Raw genomic sequence first — 18,459 nt, forward strand, 5'->3', positions numbered from 1 at the left:
AGGCCGCATGTTGCAGCGTGACATGCTGTAGGCATGTCACCTGATCCCAGTCACAGGATACGTTCTCCCCCCTCTCCGTTCCGCAGCGCAGGGCCGCCGATCTCGTCGTCTTTCAGGAAACGGTGCTGCCTCCTGCCCCACGGGATGGCCTCCGGAACCTCGGCAGGTCGCGAGCCGTACGACGAGGAGGCCGCGAGCCGCCGCCCGCTCGAGCTCGGTGTCCGCGACTCCGCCCACGCTTCCGCCTCCGACCACCGGTCTGGTGAGCTCCCTATTCTCTCCTACTTAGGAAGGTTCGCCTATATGCAAGGATCCGGTGCGACAATGCATCGAGGGGTGTTGGAATTGGGGAAACCCGAATGGGCGTAGTTTCTTGTTGCGTGGTAGAAGCGGGGATCAAGTTGAATTGTGATGAGCAAGGGCTAACATAAAGCGTAATTGACTGTATTAGCAAATTCGACTTCTCAGTGTTAGCATTGTTCGTGCTCGTGCGCTCCCGTGCGTTAGTTGGTGAAAATGTGCAATGCAGCTGATGTGTGCAGCTGCAATAGTTAAATTACAGCTAGGTAAGCCTTCGGGTAGCTGTCTTGTTTTTCTTGCCAATAGTGCCTAAGGGCAACTCCAACGCGGATCACCTATTGGCAGCGGTGGATCCAGGAATTGAACCTAGCCGGGGCGAAACATTTGAGGTCTATATTTCGGAAGGTATAAATGCAAGTCCACTCAACCAAACTCATGAAATTGAACTACTAAAAACATGATGAAATGACATAAAAAGGTCTTAAAAACTACCGGCATAGACTCTTGCCGCTTGACATGCTCACTTGATGCCACAATTCGACTCCATAATACCAAGCGACACCTACAACATGTGACCCAATTTTCAATGACAGCAGCAACAACAGCAACAACAAAGCCTTTAGTCCCAAACAAGTTGGGGTAGTCTAGAGCTGAAACCCGCAAGATCTCGCAACCAAGCAAGCTTCCACGCTCCTGTCCATGGCTAGTTCTTTGGTGATATTGCAGTCCTTCAGATCTCTCTTTACGGACTCCTCCCATGTCAAGTTCGGTCTACCCCGACCTCTCTTGACATTATCACCACGCTTTAGCCGTCTGCTATGCATTGGAGCTTCTGGAGGCCTGTGTTGAATATGGCCAAACCATCTCAGACGATGTTGGACAAGCTTCTCTTCAATCGGTGCTACCCCAACTCTATCTCGTACGTCATCATTCTGGACCCGGTCCTTCCTTGTGTGGCCACACATCCATCTCAACATGCCCATCTCCGCCACACCTAACCGTTGAACACGCCACCTTTTAGTCGGGCAACACTCAACACCAAACAACATTGCGGGTCGAATCGCCGTCCTATAGAACCCGCCTTTAGCTTTTGTGGCACTCTTGTCATAGAGAACGCCAGAAGCTTGGCGCCACTTCATCCATACGGCTTTGATTCAATGGTTCACATCTTCATCGATATCCCCATCCTTATGCAGCATTGACCCCAAATATCGAAAGGTGTCTTTCTGAGGCACCACCCGCCCATCAAGGCTAACCTCCTCCTCATGCCTAGTAGTACTGAAACCGCACCTCATGTACTCGGTTTTAGTTCTACTAAGTCTAAAACCTTTCAATTCCAAGAATTCCAAGGTTTGTCTCCATAGCTCTAACTTCCTATCGACCCTCGTCCGACTATCATCGACTAGTACCACGTCATCCGCAAAGAGCATACACCATGGGATATCTCCTTGTATATCCCTTGTGACCTCATCCATCACCAAAGCAAAAAAGATAAGGGCTCAAAGCTGACCCCTAGTGTAGTCCTATTTTAATCGGAAAGTCATCAGTGTCGCCATCACTTGTTCGAACATTTGTCACAATATTATCGTACATGTCTTTGATGAGGATAATCACCCAAAATTTTAATTATGAATGTAAATCTCAGCAGAAGTGTCTTCTAATTTTTTGATACTATACGTTTCAAATTCATACATAGTGTGGCATAAAAAATGTAAACATAGGATGAGCCCTTGAACAGGGGGAAGGAAGACCTTCTGCTGTTGATCATTACCGCTATCGCGTGCGCTTGCAGTTGGTTGCAATGCAGGCAGGTCTCATGCCGCCGTCATCGAAATTCCTACTTTCTCTGCCTCCTCCCCAATCCATCGCCATTGGCCGGAGTAGAGAGCAGCTCAGCAGAGAGTAGGTCCAGTGAGGGAGCCTCCAACAGAGTTGTGGAGGAGGAGCCGAGCAGTGTCCAACGAACGGCGACGATAACGTGGAAGAGGAGGCTTCCTAGTCCAGGAGAGGAGGAGGTGTGGGGAGGAGCCTCGAGGAGGCATCCATCGGCGGCGCTAGGAATTGCATCGATCATCTAGGTCTCTTGCACTCGTCCCTCCTCGCTCAGTGAAGCCTCTCATCTTGGCTGGACTATAGCTTACATGCAGTGAGTCTACGCGAGCTTTTCACTTAAGCCCACTTCTTTCTACCGTTATCTCCTTGTACCCCTTCGACGTGAAATAACAACACGAGGCTGGAGCTTGGTCACAGACATGGCGATCTGGAGGCTAAAGGCCGACCTAGAGGATGGGGGCTGACAGGGGGTACTCAGCTCCATCATTGGTGACCTGGGGCAGCTCCCTCTGTAGATCCGCCGTTGCCCATTGAACATCACATCATCAAATGTTCGCGGACACATCTGAATGTGTCCGCAGATAGCCGGCGGGGCACCGACCATCCAACTGTAGTCACCACTCACCAAATGTCTGCCCCTTGTTCAGCGTCCTCCCTTTGAAAAATTTATCTAGATCAATAACAATTTAATCATACGTTTAAATAGTTGCAAACAGATGCAACTACAACAGAATGCATCGAATGTTCATCAAGTTTTGTACATCCGTTGATCTCAAATCCCCCAGTCCGGTTGTCCGTGCCAAAGACCTCAAGTTTTGGCCTACTTTTCACCTTCCTTTTGCGCAAAGCATTTGTACGTGCTAGCATGGTACTCTTGGACAAACTTGGCCGCATCTTCACGAACAACAACTTTGCGCCTCGGCTTCGGCCTTGATAGCAATCTTTTGCTCCTTGAGCTTAAGCTTCTTGTTTTGCATCTCGATGAACATGTCAAACCTCACTGCTTTCTTTTCCTCCTTCACCTCATTGTGCTTGGCAGTTGCCTCCTCCTTTGCCATGATGACCTCAAACTTCTCCATCATCTTGGCCGTTGCCTCTTCTCGCTTCTCCCCCGCCTCCCACTCCCCCCCTATTCCTAGGCACAAGGGTGGCCGGTGCAAACCCTCATTTTGTTGGATCACCATCTTCATCATCTTCTTTGGCGATGGTCGTGGTCTTTGACGGAATTGGCAATGGCCGCCCACTTGTTTTGCCCATTCAACTTCATCCAACAATGCATCAACATGATGGGCTTCTTCTCACCTTCTTGTACAAAGTGCATGCGCATTCGGGCTATGATATAGCCACGGCTAATGTCAGTGTTTTCAATGTCCATCATACTTTTCCGCTCATCGATGGTTTAGAGGCCTGTATATGTACCAAAATACATTAGCTTTGGTGAGAAGTGCCGGAAGGATGTTGGGGCTCTAGTTGAAGTTATGTGCATGCATGTTGGTGCCTTGCATGGCTTAGGTACAGATCAAGCAGAGAAGGATTGGCTGATACATGCATGTCGGTCAGCTAGGGATTAGTTAGCACCTACCGAACAATGTACGTGCATGAAAGAAATGACTTGTACACTAGCATGTTTGATATCTGGAAGAGGAGAGATAATATTGTCATGGTTATTCAGCATGTAAGCATTGGTCTAGTTAGCAAGGAAAGAGTTGGCTTCGTTCAGATATTTTACCAGAGGGAACAAGATATGAAGGGTCCATCCTGGTTTAAAAAAGAGACAATGAAGATTAAGTTTCTATTTTTGTTCTTGCCTTGCAAGGAAAATATCAGCGTTATCAGGATGGCCAAACTATGGGATTTCCTTTGCTTATGTGCGAGAGGTTGGGGGCCACCACCAGTTAACAAATCTACAGAGAGAAGGGCTCGGCGTAGCCCGAGGACCCACCAAACTGCATGGCCGGGTGCATCGCCGGCGGGGGCAGCACGTGCGGCCCGACCGAGGCCGTCGTGTAGACCGGCTCAAGGGACCCAGCGAGCCAGGCCGGTAACGGCGACGGCGACGGGGGAAACCGGACCTGGTGGATGGGCACCCTCGGGCCCGTCGTCGGGATGCCCAGGGCCGCAGTCGTCGGTGGCGGCGGCTGCAGCTGTTGCCCCTGCTGCATGGTGGAGGCGCCAGGGTTCGTCGCTGGTGGCGGCTGCCACGCCAGCTGCTGCATGGCGGCGGCGACGGGGGTCGCCGAGGACGGCGGCCGCCACGGCGGCTGCTGCGACGGCGGGGCGGTGGCGAAGGGCACAGGCGGCTGCGGCCCATAGGATCTCGCGAGGAACGTGTAGATGCCCGTGACCGCCTGGGTGAGATCCCGGATGGCAGCCGTCATCTCCTCCGGGGTGAAGACGACGGGGACGGGCGCGGCGGAGGTGACCGGCACCGGCAAGAGCGGGGCGCTGGCCGTGGTGGCATCGGGGCGGTCGTCGCGGTCGGCAGCGGGAGGGTCAGGGTGGGCGCCGGCGAGGACATGATCGCACCGAAGCTATCTAATACCAAATTGGTAGGAACCGGATCCCTACCAGGGCGTGGTCTCAGGTTGTAGGGGTGGAAGGAGGGATGGCGTGGTCGCCGGCGCTGGGGGCGCACGAGAGAGAGCGCGCAGGGGCGGCGGCTAGGGTTAGGTCTCCTGGCTCCCTAAGGAAGCCGAGCAAATATGATTGCTTCTTGCTTAATCCCAAAACGGGTCCTTACACGAGTTTATATAGTCCTCCTAATAAGATAATTGGGCTAAGCCCCTAATAATGATAAGATAAACTGGGCCACAACTAACTGGGCTAAGCCCCTAATATGCCGGTCATAACAAGATGAAAGAGCAGGAAGATGCCAACATGAAGAAGGTCAAAAGTATCCAACAAAGAGAACGCACAACATCCAATTAATGTTAGTTTAGTTAGTTTGTTTCAAGATATGGTAACTCCCAAGATGTAAAAGGAGTCCTGTTTTTGTGTGCGTGCGTGAGGCCCTTAGGCGAAGTTATAAAAGTTGTAAAGACTCAAGTTATGTTTTTGATAATAAACACGATGTGTTTTTTTAGGGTAGACACCCGTATCAAGTTTTGGGGGAAGCTATCTAAAAATCCCTAAGTTTTCGAGAAAGCTTTAGAAAACCTGCGTGTTGCGATTTCTACATAGAAATTGTCGTGCGCATGAGTTGCCCTCACCTAGATTAGTTCTCTCGTGCTAATTCACAAGGTTCAAACCCTCTATTTCGTGTACATCGCGTGCACTGGTGAGAGGTTACTGCTGCTGAAGGTGGAGTGTCGTGAAAGATCTGGCCGCAACAACAGATCAAATCTCGCCTTTAGGTGCGCGTGATTCGCCGTTGTCCAGATTGGTTTTCTCGCGCTGAACCACAAGGTTCTAACCCTCTATTTCGTGTACATCGTGTGCACGGGTGAGAAATTATTGCTGTTGGAGGTGGAGTGTCGTGAAAGATCGGGCCGCAACATCGAATCTCGCCTTGAGGTTCGTTCCTTATCAGGCTAGCAATGCGAGACAATGACATGATGAATAAATTGCAGCACTACGCAAATCAATCAAATGACCAACACAAAGAGCAACAAGCCGCAAAGCTTAACGAGCTGGAGGAGTGACGTGCCACTTGGCCGCTGGTTTTTCGCTTGTTTATACGCGCCACAATACTTGTTGACCTGCAAGTGAATGGTGTACCATGGATGGGCTATTGACTTTGGAAACCAATCGTGCACACGCTGCTAAAAAGCCGAGCCCTTTTGCCCGTGAATTGAAATGGATCAACACTAGTGGCCAACCATGCCAAACACACCAATTCATCCTCCTTGTCATTGTGCATGTTGCCCTCTTCTTCTTTACGTCGCCATCCGGCTGCTCGGTGTCCGGGTGCAGCTCTTGTTCCGGCATTGGCGAGTAGAGGTCCTTGACTTGTCTGTCTTTGCGTCTGCCACCACCGTGGATCATGTTCATCATAGCCTTGTCAGTGGTGTCGTCGGGGGAGGCATTCCGCCGAGTAGTGACCGCACAACGACGAACAAGGGCTCCTGAGACGGAACCGGTCAGTCGACAAGCATCAGGTGAGTCGACAAGCATCATTGAGTCCATGAACACGTAGTCTGTGTTGAGGTCGATGATGTACGGTGGAGGGTGGCCGAAGGAGGCGGCGGAGTGCTGCAGTGACTTCGCGCGCCTGGCTGACCCTTTAGATGGCCGGCGTAGTAGTACGGTGGGCCGGTGGCTTGAACTGGGGGAGGGGGGCAGGGTTGCAATTGTTTGGGCGATGTCGGTACCTTCTTTGCAGGACGAACTCTGACCGCCGACGCCTTCTTCTCCCTCGCCTTTACGCGCTGGCATTGCCGTTCTACGGACGCAGCTGGGCGCATGACCGCCTTTGTGTAAGGGTCCGGGGGGACCACAAACCTCTCAAAGGGCTCTTGCGGATCCATCGCGGTGGTGGAGGATGGTGAAACGAGCGTTGGAAGATCGGGCGGAGAGGGTGGGCTTTTGCGCGGGAATAATGAGCGAAGTGTCCAGATGCGTGGGCTCTGCCTCAGTTTGGGTGAGCCGGGGGTATTGGAGTCTAACGTGGTGGACGTTCGGACCCCCTCCCCACCCCCCACCCCGATTTGGTGCCGGTTTGTGGGATTTTGGACATACTAACCGGTCGGGACAGATTTTGTGGTTAAGCTTCATGCACTAGCCAACTCAACCAAAAGTCTGAACTGATGGAGAGAGCTAGGCAATCCACATATACACTTCAACACCCCCTCTCACGTGTGATGCGGGAAGTCAACACATGAATAGACTCAGAGGTATGCCTCAAGACGTGAGGGGGAGTGTTGGAGTATAATGTCGTGCCTTCTCCCATACTTCGGACAGATTGATGGGTGAACTGGTTAGGTGCATACAACTTACAACCAAGAGGTTCAGGGTTCAAAACCTAGTAAATGCATTAAATAATTGTGGCCTGCCTCCGCTTCCGATGCCCAAATCATAACTCCAAAGGATAATAGACGTGAGGGGGAGTGTTGGAGTATAGTGTCCCGCCCTCTCCCATAGTTCGGACTGATGGGTGAACTGGTTAGGTGCATACAACTTACACCAAGAGGTTCATGGTTCAAAACCCAATAACCGCAATAAATAATTGCGGCCTGCCCCCGCTTTTGCTGCCCACGTCATAACTCCAAAGGAGCATAGACGTTGAAGGGGAGTGTTGGAGTGTAATGTCCGACACTCCCATAGTTTGGACTTTTGGTTGCGTTGGTTAGTTGAAGCTTAATATTTGTGAGGTGCGTTGGATTGCTAGAAGTGTCCGGATCGTCCGGTCTGGACATTTGTGGGCGATTTGATGATCCGCGTTGGAGTTGCCTTAATGTGTAGGAAGGAGCGTAGTCAGAGTATGCCAGAAAGGGAGGAACCGAGAGGGGAAAGCTATCATGTACAGTATGTATCACTGGGCACTAGTGGCAGAATAGTTGCCATGTTTATACCGAAGTTCTGTATGCGAGGCTTCCTCACCTCCCCTGTCCTTGTGTGTGCAATAATCATCACTATTTTGCACTACAGCTTGTAAATAACTATGTTTTCGCCAATAGGCCACTTTTAGTATCTTAAGCTTACCAATTTGCTCCATGTGATTTGTTACAGAATAAACTTCTTATTTATTTTCATGTGTTGTATTGTCTTGTTAAGCTCTTTTGTACACGTGCTGCATTGGCTGTCACTTATTTGAGAAAGACACTGATGTTTACAGGATAGCGTGATGTCAATTTTCAGTGCTGCAGTTAATTGTGCTTTGATTCCTTGGGTTTTGTGATGTACAATCATAGATACTTTGGTTTCTACTAGTTGAAAATTAAGAGCCGAATATTTTGCCCCGTGTTTCTCAAGTGGAAGCATAAAATTACTATTTTTTCTTCGAAAAGAAGGTTAAACGTGATGCACACATCCATTCTTATTAATTATTGAGCGGAGTACAGAACAAATGCAACCATTACAAGATATGAAAAAACACCTTCGACTAAGTCAACTTCTTCCACAACATCGCCTTCAATACGGATATAAGCGCCCTCACGCCGCCGTTGCCAGTTCGGCCAAAGACGACCAAGACAAGGATTTTCATCCTGATTGCCGAGACCGGCGACCGAAGGTCAGCACATCAGCAAGGAGACAACACTTTCAACAAGTTAACGACGGAAGTTGTCGTTGTTGAGTCCAACCAATTAGGTCAGAACAAGAGTTTTCACCCCGGACATGAAGTGGTGCTTTATACATCATCCTGAAGATGGATCTTTCGGTAGTCATGCTAGTCTGTACTCCACGCCAGGCCGAAAAGACGCTAGCGATTAGGTGGGACATCTCCCCACCTTAGACAGTGCTAGTACTACACTATCTCCATAGACCTGTTCAAGGAAAGGTTCCCACGTGTGTAGCATTTTTGCAAGTAGAAATCGTAAGAACATAGTATTACCATCCTCCACACCCAAGTCTCATCTTTCTCAAGGTTGTAGACCATATTGTTCTGTATTTGAAGTTACAACATCAAAGGATGAAGTATAATGGATATTAGGTGATTTTATGTCCGCTTGTGTGTCCAAATGGTCCATCTTCTCACAAATTTTCTGCATAAAACACAAATAACAGACATACACCTATGCCCAATCTTCTCTTGTGCCACATAGGCTTATAGGTTTGTTCAGTGTTCTCTACTTTGTGCCACATTTAGTTGTACAACTTGCAAGGATGTACCTAGAAATTCGGTGCTCAGTGCAAATCGCAATTTAGGCCCCATGTATAAAAAATGCAAAAGAAATTCAGTAATCATAGCGGTAGTGTAATTTTCTCATGTTTTGAAGGGAACACTTGAATGGAAGAATCAGTAGAGAAACATCTAATATGTAAAGCCCTCGAAGTAGAATCAAGAGAGGAGATGAGGACTAAATTTGCAGCGATTTAATTGCTGTGATTTGCTGCTAAGCACTGGAAGAAGAGCGTGGGCTGTTTATCCGCCTGTCATTCGCGAGTTTCCTTGTGAGGGTGTGAGAAAAAAATTTAGAGGGAAGAGGAAGACGAAGACAGATGGGAGAGATGTGAGTTGGGCCGTGAGTTTGGAGTTGTTATCAAAGAGTATGCAGTAATGATGGAATTGGTAAATCAAATCCATGGTTTAACAACAAACTGTGTTAACCGATCATTAGTCTCCAATCGTTAGTGAAATTCCTATAGATAGAAATGCTTCTGTCGCTGGCTTGGACTCCTTTTCTCTTAGGAGGTGTTTGTTTCGGCGTTTTGTAACGTAACCTGATAACGACGGGATATGAAAACGATAGTTTTTGTTTGGTTGGACTTCACCGTAATGAGATCCCGTGTAATCAGATTACGCCGCTGTACAAACTTGATTCTGCCCACATGTCCTCGGTATCCATTCCCTCTCTCTGACGCAGAACTCTTGCCGCTGTTCGTTCTTTTACCCGAGGCTGGAAGAGCGGCCCCAATGGCGCGCGAGATTAGGGGCCGGCAGGCAGCGCGCCAGATCGGAGCAACAGGCGGCGCGCAAGATCAGAGCAGCCGGCGGCGCGCATGCTTGGGGGCGGCCGGCGGCGCTTGAGATGGCCGGCGGTCGGCGGCGCGCATGCTCGGGGAGAGGCTGGGGCCGAGCAGGCCGCTGATGGGGGAGGCTGACTCGCGAGAGACAGGGGAAGTTTGGCAGTCAGGGAGAGAGAATCCTCACGCATTGGGGAAAATAGAGCAGATCAACGGTATCCAATTCCTTTACCTTTGACGAACCAAACAAACTAGGAAAGAAATCGTTACACCTCGTAAAACACTGTGATCTGATTACGTTAATGTTAACGTTACCATTCTTGCAACCAAACACCTCCTTAGTTTTTAACCGATCATTAGTCTCCAGTCCTTAGATTAGTACTGGGCTGCTGCCCACCACATGGGATGTGCACTAGCATCTATTTGATGTCTGAAACCACCTCCTAGGAGGATTGTAATTACAAACTCTCTCTTTTCAATGGAATGAAACGCATGGGTCCCCTGCGTTTTCTTGAAAAACAAGTCCTTAGATTAGTAATAATTAGTACAGTTAAAAAATCTGGGGCACTCAAGGGTTTTGGTACCCTGTGTAACTGCTCCAGTTGCAACTGTCTATATACGGCCCCGACGACTTGCATATTGGATCTGTTACAACATCACCCCTTCCAACCTTTCTTCCGCGTTCTCTCTTTCCCCACATTTTCCCCATGATATTTCTGTTACGTCAACCAAAATATTCTGCAAAATTGGACGACATTAATACAACATGAAGAATTTACATACTCATTCCCGTCATGGTACCTACTGTAGGAAATATTGTGCCTAGATATCAGGTGGGATGTACTAAAGCTGATACAAGTAAGAGATACTTGGAGGGATGGCATAAGAAGCAATCTAGTACAGATGATGTACGCAAGAGCAAGTCAGGATACTTCACGGCATTCGGGGTGGACCTATCTCCTGATAATATGGCAGTTGCCATTGTATATTTTGTCCAAGGCCTTGATAATATGGCTGATAATATGGCAGTCTTAGGCCTTGCCCGACTTGCTGTGAGCTTTTACTTAAAGGACGATCTTCACCTTGATCCAGCTGAGGTACCTGGTCTTTTTCCCTTCGTTGTCTTTGTGGTCCTGATATTTAGAGATTTGGTCTTGCTACATGCATGTGATAATTTACCTTGTAAGCAATAGATGTTAATAAGTGACTAATATGGTTTATGTTATATAGACTGCAGTTATATCTGGCTTCTCATCCTTGCCCTGGTTGATCAAGCCAATCTATGGCTTTATCAGGTCTTGTGAAAGTTCCCCATACATTCCTTTCTGCTGTATGTATATGTGCATTTGATGACACTGACTCCACTGCTCTTGCCTTCCAGTGATTCTATTCCACTATATGGGTATCGAAGAAGATCATATCTTATTCTGTCAGGATTTCTTGGAACACTTTCATGGAGTCTGATGGCTACAGTAGTGAACAGTAAATATGGTGCAGGATTCTCTATTCTTCTTGGATCACTTTCTGTTGCCTTCTCAGATGTTGTAAGTATGAGCTAAGTATTATGCAAGAAAGTTATCTTTTCCAACTTTTCAGATCGAGTGTTAATTTCGAGTGACGTATTTTATTTGTACAGTCTTTAGCATTTATTTAAGTTCTGATGCTCTTGTGTCATTGGGATCACCTTCCATCATACAGAAAGGCAGACACTAATAACATCAACTTGCTAGAAATAATGATTAGTTCACATCAAGCACTTTCCTCTAGAGTTCCAAATTTATATACGGAGTACATGCCTATGTGCAGACCTTACCTTACAACATGTTGGGGCTGCCTTCTTGAAGCTATTAAAAATAATTAAAGTTATTGATAGGCATCAACAATCCTTAATGTAGGAACAAAATTATCTACAAGAGAGGGGGGTGGTGGGAGATTATTACAAATTCTTCGAAAACACGAAATATTTTGGTAAATAGAAGAATAATTGGATAGCAGTAAAGCAGTTCAGAGGCAATCTAGTAGAAGAACTAAATAAACTAGAGGACATGCAACAGAGTTACAAGGTAAACAAAACAATGGAAAACATGCTATCACAGAAACAATATACAAACAGGCTAAGATGTGAGTAAATCTAACAGTCTAAGCATAGACAAAGTTTTCACAGCGTGCACCACTTAATGAAAATCTAAGCAGTGGAAGAGAATCAAAGTACTGAAAAGTCTTCGCAACAATCACAGAGAAATGAAAGGGGAAATTGTTCAGAACTCAGAGGAATACAATAAGTAAAGAGTTGCAAGGAAATAGAACCCGTTGCTTGACGAAGACACAGAGATTTGTTTACCCCAGTTCAAACTGCTGCCACAGTTCTACATCTGGGTTGGAGAGGCTGAGCCATAGCTCTGAAGACATATAAGTCTTCGCCTTATTCTCCTCAGCCGACCATCCGCAGCCATCCGATGCGGAGTGGCCGCGATACAGGCTTCATAACTCCGTGAAGCGGTATGAGCGTCTGTGGAGCGTCAGATCTCAGATGGACGGCTCTGGGGACTTCGCGCCAATCTATTTGAATTCAAACTTAACTGAATCTCGTTTCAGGTGTTCTGCTCGTCAGAAGATCATTGCTTCGGTCCGGACAAAAGGCTACGTACAATAGACCCAAAGTGCTCGGACCCTTCTCCGGTTGTTATTAATCATCCAAAATTCACAAGGGGGCACTAGATGCACTTACTCTTAACCAAAATGTTGCTTAGTTTACAGTTATATCATGCATGCTACAACACAACCAATGAACAAGTGGTCACTACCTCAAAACCAATGCAAAAGACAAGCTCTTTATTCCCTACTTCCTCATCAGTCAGTTCAAAATTTTCCTAGATTGTTACCGAGGGATATTGGCTAGTTCTAATTGATGGTTGTCTGACATGTATTGGATCACGGTATCTGTGCGCTTTTGTTGTAGCTAATTTGCTGATCGATGATGTGAGACTGTAATGCCATTTTTTCTTGAGGAGAGGATATTGCGATTACTGAACATTTATCTATCTCCAGTTGAATTTGGCAATGCGATTGATAGATTGTATACATATTTCCTGTGTTATTTGAAGTTGCCAAACTATTTTAGGCCACGCCAGTCTCTAAATTGAGAACATCTAGCCAATGCTGCCGTTGTGCATTGAAAATAATCAAATATATCTAAATGAAGATTATCTTTTAAATAAAAAATCAAAACCTCATCTTATCACATCGTAGAGTTGTTCCTGACATAAATTAGGACAAGATTACTATTATTTAAATATATTGTTGCTTCCTAGATTTGTTTCAACAAACACCTGTGAAAATAATGCAGGTCGTAGATTCTATGGTAGTTGAGAGAGCTCGTGGCGAATCACAAAGTACATCTGGATCTCTCCAGTCTCTATGTTGGGGGTCCTCGGCATTTGGTGGAATTGTGAGCGCATATTTCAGTGGTTCGCTTGTGGATGCATATGGAGTAAGGTTCGTCACATAGCTGCCTGTAACCTACTGCAGCTCCACATGTTCTCTGGTGCAGTACACTGATGAAAATATTTCTGTAAACACAGATTTGTCTTTGGTATTACGGCATTTTTACCATTGATGACATCTGCTGTTGCAGTTCTTGTAAATGAACATCGCCTGACTCCTGGAGAACATGCTATGTCAGTCTCTGGTTCAGGATTCATTGAGAGCTCAATACAGCACATCAAGCAGCTATGGACTTCTGTAAAGCAACCTAACATTTTCTTGCCGACCTTGTTTATATTCCTCTGGCAAGCAACACCACACTCAGAGTCAGCCATGTTTTTCTTCATGTATGTATCAGGTTGCCACAATTTAACACAAGTCTGCAATTACAGTATCTCTGATGGCGTACATGATTATTGTTTACTGTTGTGTGGGAGCTAGTTTTAAATGCAGTACAGTAGTTCTATGAAATATAAATTACAGCAGGTTACTGGATCCTTCCTCTAGCTCATCCTTAATTGGATCAATTTGATTACATAGGTTTGACGTTTGAGGTACAACAAAACATCAACTAGAGAAGTTGCCACAAGAAATTGATGATCGTAGTTAAGCTCTACATTGTTATATCTAGGTTGCATTTTAGCAGGCTGGTTAGCGTATGCATAACTTTCCATTATGTATTTAAAAATGTATGATTACTGTTTATCTTTGTAATGTTTCTTAGTTGATTGAACTTTCATGCTCCCTTATTGTTGATCTCAGCACAAATAAGCTTGGATTCACTCCAGGGTTTCTAGGACGTGTAAAACTCGTTACTTCCATTGCATCCTTGCTCGGTGTCGGAATTTATAACTATTTTCTGAAGGCAGTTCATCTGAGGAAAATATTTCTTGTGACAACCATCATAGGTTCAGCCCTTGGAATGACACAGGTGTTCATTTTGCTTTTATTTCAGTGCAGCGGCAGTTATTTCGCATCCTTCCAAGTTAAAACCTTAGTGTGTTGTATGTCCTCCAGGTTCTTCTTGTCACTGGGCTTAATAGGCAGTTTGGGGTCAGTGATGAGTGGTTCTCCATTGGAGATTCGTTAATCATCACGGTCCTTGGCCAGGTATGTAACACGACTACTTTTGCTGATTGATGGTAAACTCTTATTTATTTGGTATTACTACATTTACTGCGGGACGTGAAAATTTTAGTTCATTGCATAATAATAGTGACATGAAGTCTAGTTGCTCTTCATATGCCTGAAAATAAGCCTGGCCAATTTGAACTTTCACAAGTTGTAATTCTCAGCATTACAACCACTCCGAGGAAAGCATTCTCCTGTCCCAATGTAGTTACATCATATCATTACTTAAGTTTTGACGTCAATTTATCTGGCTTTGAACTGTTCTTACAAGGCTTCCTTGTGCCTTGAGTTGTTCTCCTTGCATGTAACTGTATATAACCTGGATTATGTTGCAGGCTGCATTCATGCCAGTTTTGGTGTTAGCTGCAAAATTGTGCCCTCCAGGAATGGAGGCGACTTTGTTTGCCACTTTGATGTCCATTTCTAATGCTGGAAGTGTTACGGGTGGTCTTGTCGGTGCTGGTCTAACAAAGATTTTTGGAGTCACTAGGGAAAGCTTCGGAAATCTACCTCTGTTGATTATTGTATGCAATCTCAGTTCCTTGCTGCCCTTGCCTCTTCTAGGTCTCCTTCCAGACGAAACAGGAGATTCAGATAATGAAGAAACAAAACACAGCTGACTGAGGTTGTCTTTTAATGCGTTCAAATTCTCAAGTATAGCATGGCTTAGCCCCATTTCAACTGAGGTAATAGACATGGCTGTTCCCCAGTACTAGTTCAGCAAATCAGCAGGGAAATATGATATACTACAGTTTTCACTGCTGTCATGAAAACACCAAGATCAATCATCTTGATTTGGTTATCAGAAAATGGAACCTGATGCTATGGAGCACAGGTACTTCTTTTTCTTTTATGTAGCCAACATGTAACAAGACAATGTGATCTCTATGTAACTAATGTAACCCCATGAAAAGGTTGAATAGTAACCTAACTCCCTTACCGATTTTGGATATTTTACCCTGTGGGAGCTGTACTATGGAGAGTATAGATTATGAAGAAACAAACACATCTCCATACCGTGGATTGTGATACAATACCAGGTCTTCTTTTAACATTATATTTCCATCTGGATGCATCCCATTAAGGTGAGGAACAAATAGGAACTGCTAGCACATATGGAGTAGTATAGAAAAATAACACAAATTTGCATTATAGTTGTAGTTTCTGTGGAGTTTGCGACAGAAACATGTACTCTTTGTAAGCGCAGACGTTTGCCCCTGGTGTGCCCTGAGGTCATCTTTGAAACATGATTCTAGTTTCTCCACACATGAAATCACAAATAATAAAGCTGTGGTTCCAATATCCTGCGGAAAGGTATGTTTCCCATTAGTGGACTTTGGAAGACGACCTCAAAGCTTTGGTGCAGCGTATTGGTAGCATGTGCTTTAGCAAAACTGTTTTCCTTTTCTCTCTACAACAACTTAGCCTTGACTTCATGGACGGCAAGAGGCCGGACAGGCAAAGCCCTTTGCGACCCCCATCAGGTCCCACTGCCTAAAGAATGAAACACGCAAGCACTCGTCCCTCGACTGAAAGCACTCTAGCCGACCAGGGGCCGTGTTGGCAAGAGCCTCGGACTAAAAGTAGAACAAAGAAGTCAAATGGGCGACCAAGAAGCCAAGCTACTTATGTACATCATGCTTTAATATCGCGCCTCTGTTTGCCCTCTATTTATTAGTGACAGATAATTGTGAAAAATATAGCGAGCCCAAACGGGACTATTACCACCTACCGCCAAAGGGCGTAAAAACAAATTTAATCAATAACTTAGGCGAACTAATTGAAGGAGCACGGCTTGGAAGAACCAGGGTGTGGTCGCCATCCAGGAGGTGGCCAGCGACGACGGGAGGTTCATCCTCAATTTCGCCGCTGAGAGTGACTGTCGGTTTGTGCTTAAGGCGCAGCCATGGCACTTCAAGCGGGACGGCCTCATCTTCGTCGAGTTCGACGGCAAGGGCGACCCGGCGGAGGTCGACCTTGGCGTCATGACCATATGGGTCCAGGTACGCGATCTCCCGTTCGAGTTTAAGAAGGAGAGCATAGGGTGGTTCCTCGAGGATCAACTGGGAGAGGTGCTAGAGGTTTCGCACAGTAATCATGTAATTGTTGAGAAATATCTACGTCTGCGGGTGAAGATATTATTGCATGAGCCTCTGAAATGCTCTGTAGAGATTACCCCTTTAGGTAGTTCAAAGATCTTTAAATATGATGTAAAGTATGAGAAACTACCTTTGTACTGTGAGTGTTGTGGGATAGTTGGTCATACTTCAGAGAGGTTTTGTAAAATTCCAAGAGAGGAGAGAGTAGTTTGTTTTCCAAGAAACCTTAGTGTTGAGCCCTACTGGAAGAGCCAAGGTGCTAGCAGGAGGGGTCTCCTCTTCGGGAACTACGTTCGCGGCGGCAACAACTGGACTACAGGCATCGTCAACAACAACATCGCCAAGGCCACAGACGTCGTCAAGGTGGCCACTGCCGTGAGCGGGCTCACGGTCTCCGATAAGGGGGCCACTACTTCCGTCAAGACGAACACCGGCCAGGAGGGCCGGACTCAGGGGACTGTGGCGCCTACCCCGGCGGGTGCGCCGCTTGGTCAGGAGGACCAGGCGGGCGCGCTAGCTGATCCTGGCGGACGGGGCCAGGAGGTCCAGGGCCGCGTGACCATGCTGGAGTCGCGCCAGAATGCGGAGGTTGACCAAAGTCAACTTTGTTATGATCCTGTACATGCCCAAAGCACACATGCAGGTCACTTGGCCATGACTGCTCACGCACAGGTGAAGCCCAGAATAACTCAACCGCATGGAGTTGATGCTGGCAAGCTTCTTTTTCAGCCAGGGGTGTTGGAGGCGCTGTCTAGCGCTGTTGCAGCGAGAATCGCTATAGTCGGGGGTGATACAGAGAATAATGCTCTACCCTTTAAATTCAATGCAGCAAAAAATCCTATGTGAGGCAATTCAAAAAAGAAAGAAAAAAAGAAAGGGGGCCCAAACAGAGCTGAGGATGCTCGCAAGCAAGTGCTAGGGAAAAAAAGGGGGCATTCTTTTGGGGCTTGTCCAACGGGCAGTGACTTAGAGTTTTCTTTTGAGAAAGAGATGGATAGTTATGAGCGCATCTTATATGGTGATGTAAACGTCTCATCCAAACGGGTGTGCACGGGTAGAGTTGTAGCTGTCGAGGATGAGGAGGGCGGGGTTACACATGTTGCAAAGGAGACTGATGAGAAGGAGGAAGAGTACGCGCCGCGAGGTGGGGAATCAGTTGGCGAAGACAAAGATGAGATTGGCACATCGGCGGCCTCCGAGGAGGAGGACCGTCGGGCCAAATGAAAATATTAGGTTGGAACTGCCGTGGTATGCTCTCTAACACGGCAATTCGTGAGCTTCTGGATCTACAGAAGCGTACAAGGGCAGATTTAATTTTCCTTTCTGAATCCCATTTGAATAATTGTAAAGCCGATGAGCTTCGTCGCCTATTAGGTTTTGATTCTATGTTTGTAGTGGAAAGTGATGGTAAGGCCGGTGGCCTCGCTTTGTTTTATCATGAGTCCAATAAAATTGAGTTGAACTATGTCTCGCCCCATTTTATTGATATTGTTTTTATGTATGAGAATGTGGTTCAGTGGCGGTTCACGGGCTTCTATGGTCACCCGAAATGGAATGAACGCCATCTATCTTGGGATGACATTCGCAATCTACATAGTAAGAGCAACCATCCTTGGGTGGTTTTGGGGGATTTTAATGAAATTTTATTCCCCTCGGAAAAAGAGGGTGGTGTAGCTAGACCACTTGGTATGATGAGAGAGTTCCGTGAATGCCTAACGGATTGTGGGCTGGAAGATCTAGGCTATTTTGGGGACATGTTCACTTGGAGGAGAGGCGAAATACGTGAGCGCCTTGATCGGGCAGTCTGTAACTTAGCATGGGCAAACAAATTTCCACGAGCGGCAGTTATCAATGAAGAACATGTTCATTCTGACCATCGCCCAATCGTACTGGATATGGAGTATTGGGATGAAAAAAAATCTTTAAACGCCAAGAGGGGCGTGTTAAACAATTTGAGGCGAGATGGTTGAAGGAAGAGACGGTCATTGAAATTGTTAAGGCATCTTGGGAGAAAGCAAAGCTAGCAGGTATTGGACCCTCACTTGCTGAC

General features: G+C 46.6%; 1 protein-coding gene across 2 annotated transcripts; it reads left to right on the forward strand.

The window, feature by feature from the left end:
- The first annotated feature begins 17 nt into the window (after positions 1-17).
- Positions 18-15,344, forward strand: LOC123052757 (folate-biopterin transporter 1, chloroplastic). Of its 2 annotated transcripts, none has more exons than XM_044476092.1 (9): positions 18-262; positions 10,507-10,793; positions 10,927-10,991; positions 11,078-11,240; positions 13,043-13,191; positions 13,278-13,537; positions 13,968-14,110; positions 14,197-14,289; positions 14,646-15,344. In XM_044476092.1, the coding sequence occupies exons 1-9, from the start codon at positions 34-36 to the stop codon at positions 14,928-14,930; spliced, it is 1,674 nt and encodes a 557-aa protein (XP_044332027.1). In that variant the 5' UTR covers positions 18-33; the 3' UTR covers positions 14,931-15,344. The 2 variants fall into 2 exon arrangements, with proteins under 2 accessions (XP_044332027.1, XP_044332026.1); XM_044476091.1 differs by having other exon boundaries at positions 13,278-13,526; positions 13,942-14,110.
- Positions 15,345-18,459: the final 3,115 nt, after the last annotated feature.

Source organism: Triticum aestivum, chromosome 2D (assembly GCF_018294505.1).
Source record: "Triticum aestivum cultivar Chinese Spring chromosome 2D, IWGSC CS RefSeq v2.1, whole genome shotgun sequence".
Classification (NCBI taxonomy): domain Eukaryota; kingdom Viridiplantae; phylum Streptophyta; class Magnoliopsida; order Poales; family Poaceae; genus Triticum; species Triticum aestivum.

Coding starts and splice junctions, on each gene's coding strand:
- LOC123052757 (XM_044476091.1), top strand. CDS start 34: ATGTCACCTGATCCCAGTCACAGGATACGTTCTCCCCCCTCTCCGTTC. Junction 10,794..10,926: donor TTCACCTTGATCCAGCTGAG/GTACCTGGTCTT, acceptor TATGTTATATAG/ACTGCAGTTATATCTGGCTT. Junction 13,192..13,277: donor GTGGATGCATATGGAGTAAG/GTTCGTCACATA, acceptor CTGTAAACACAG/ATTTGTCTTTGGTATTACGG.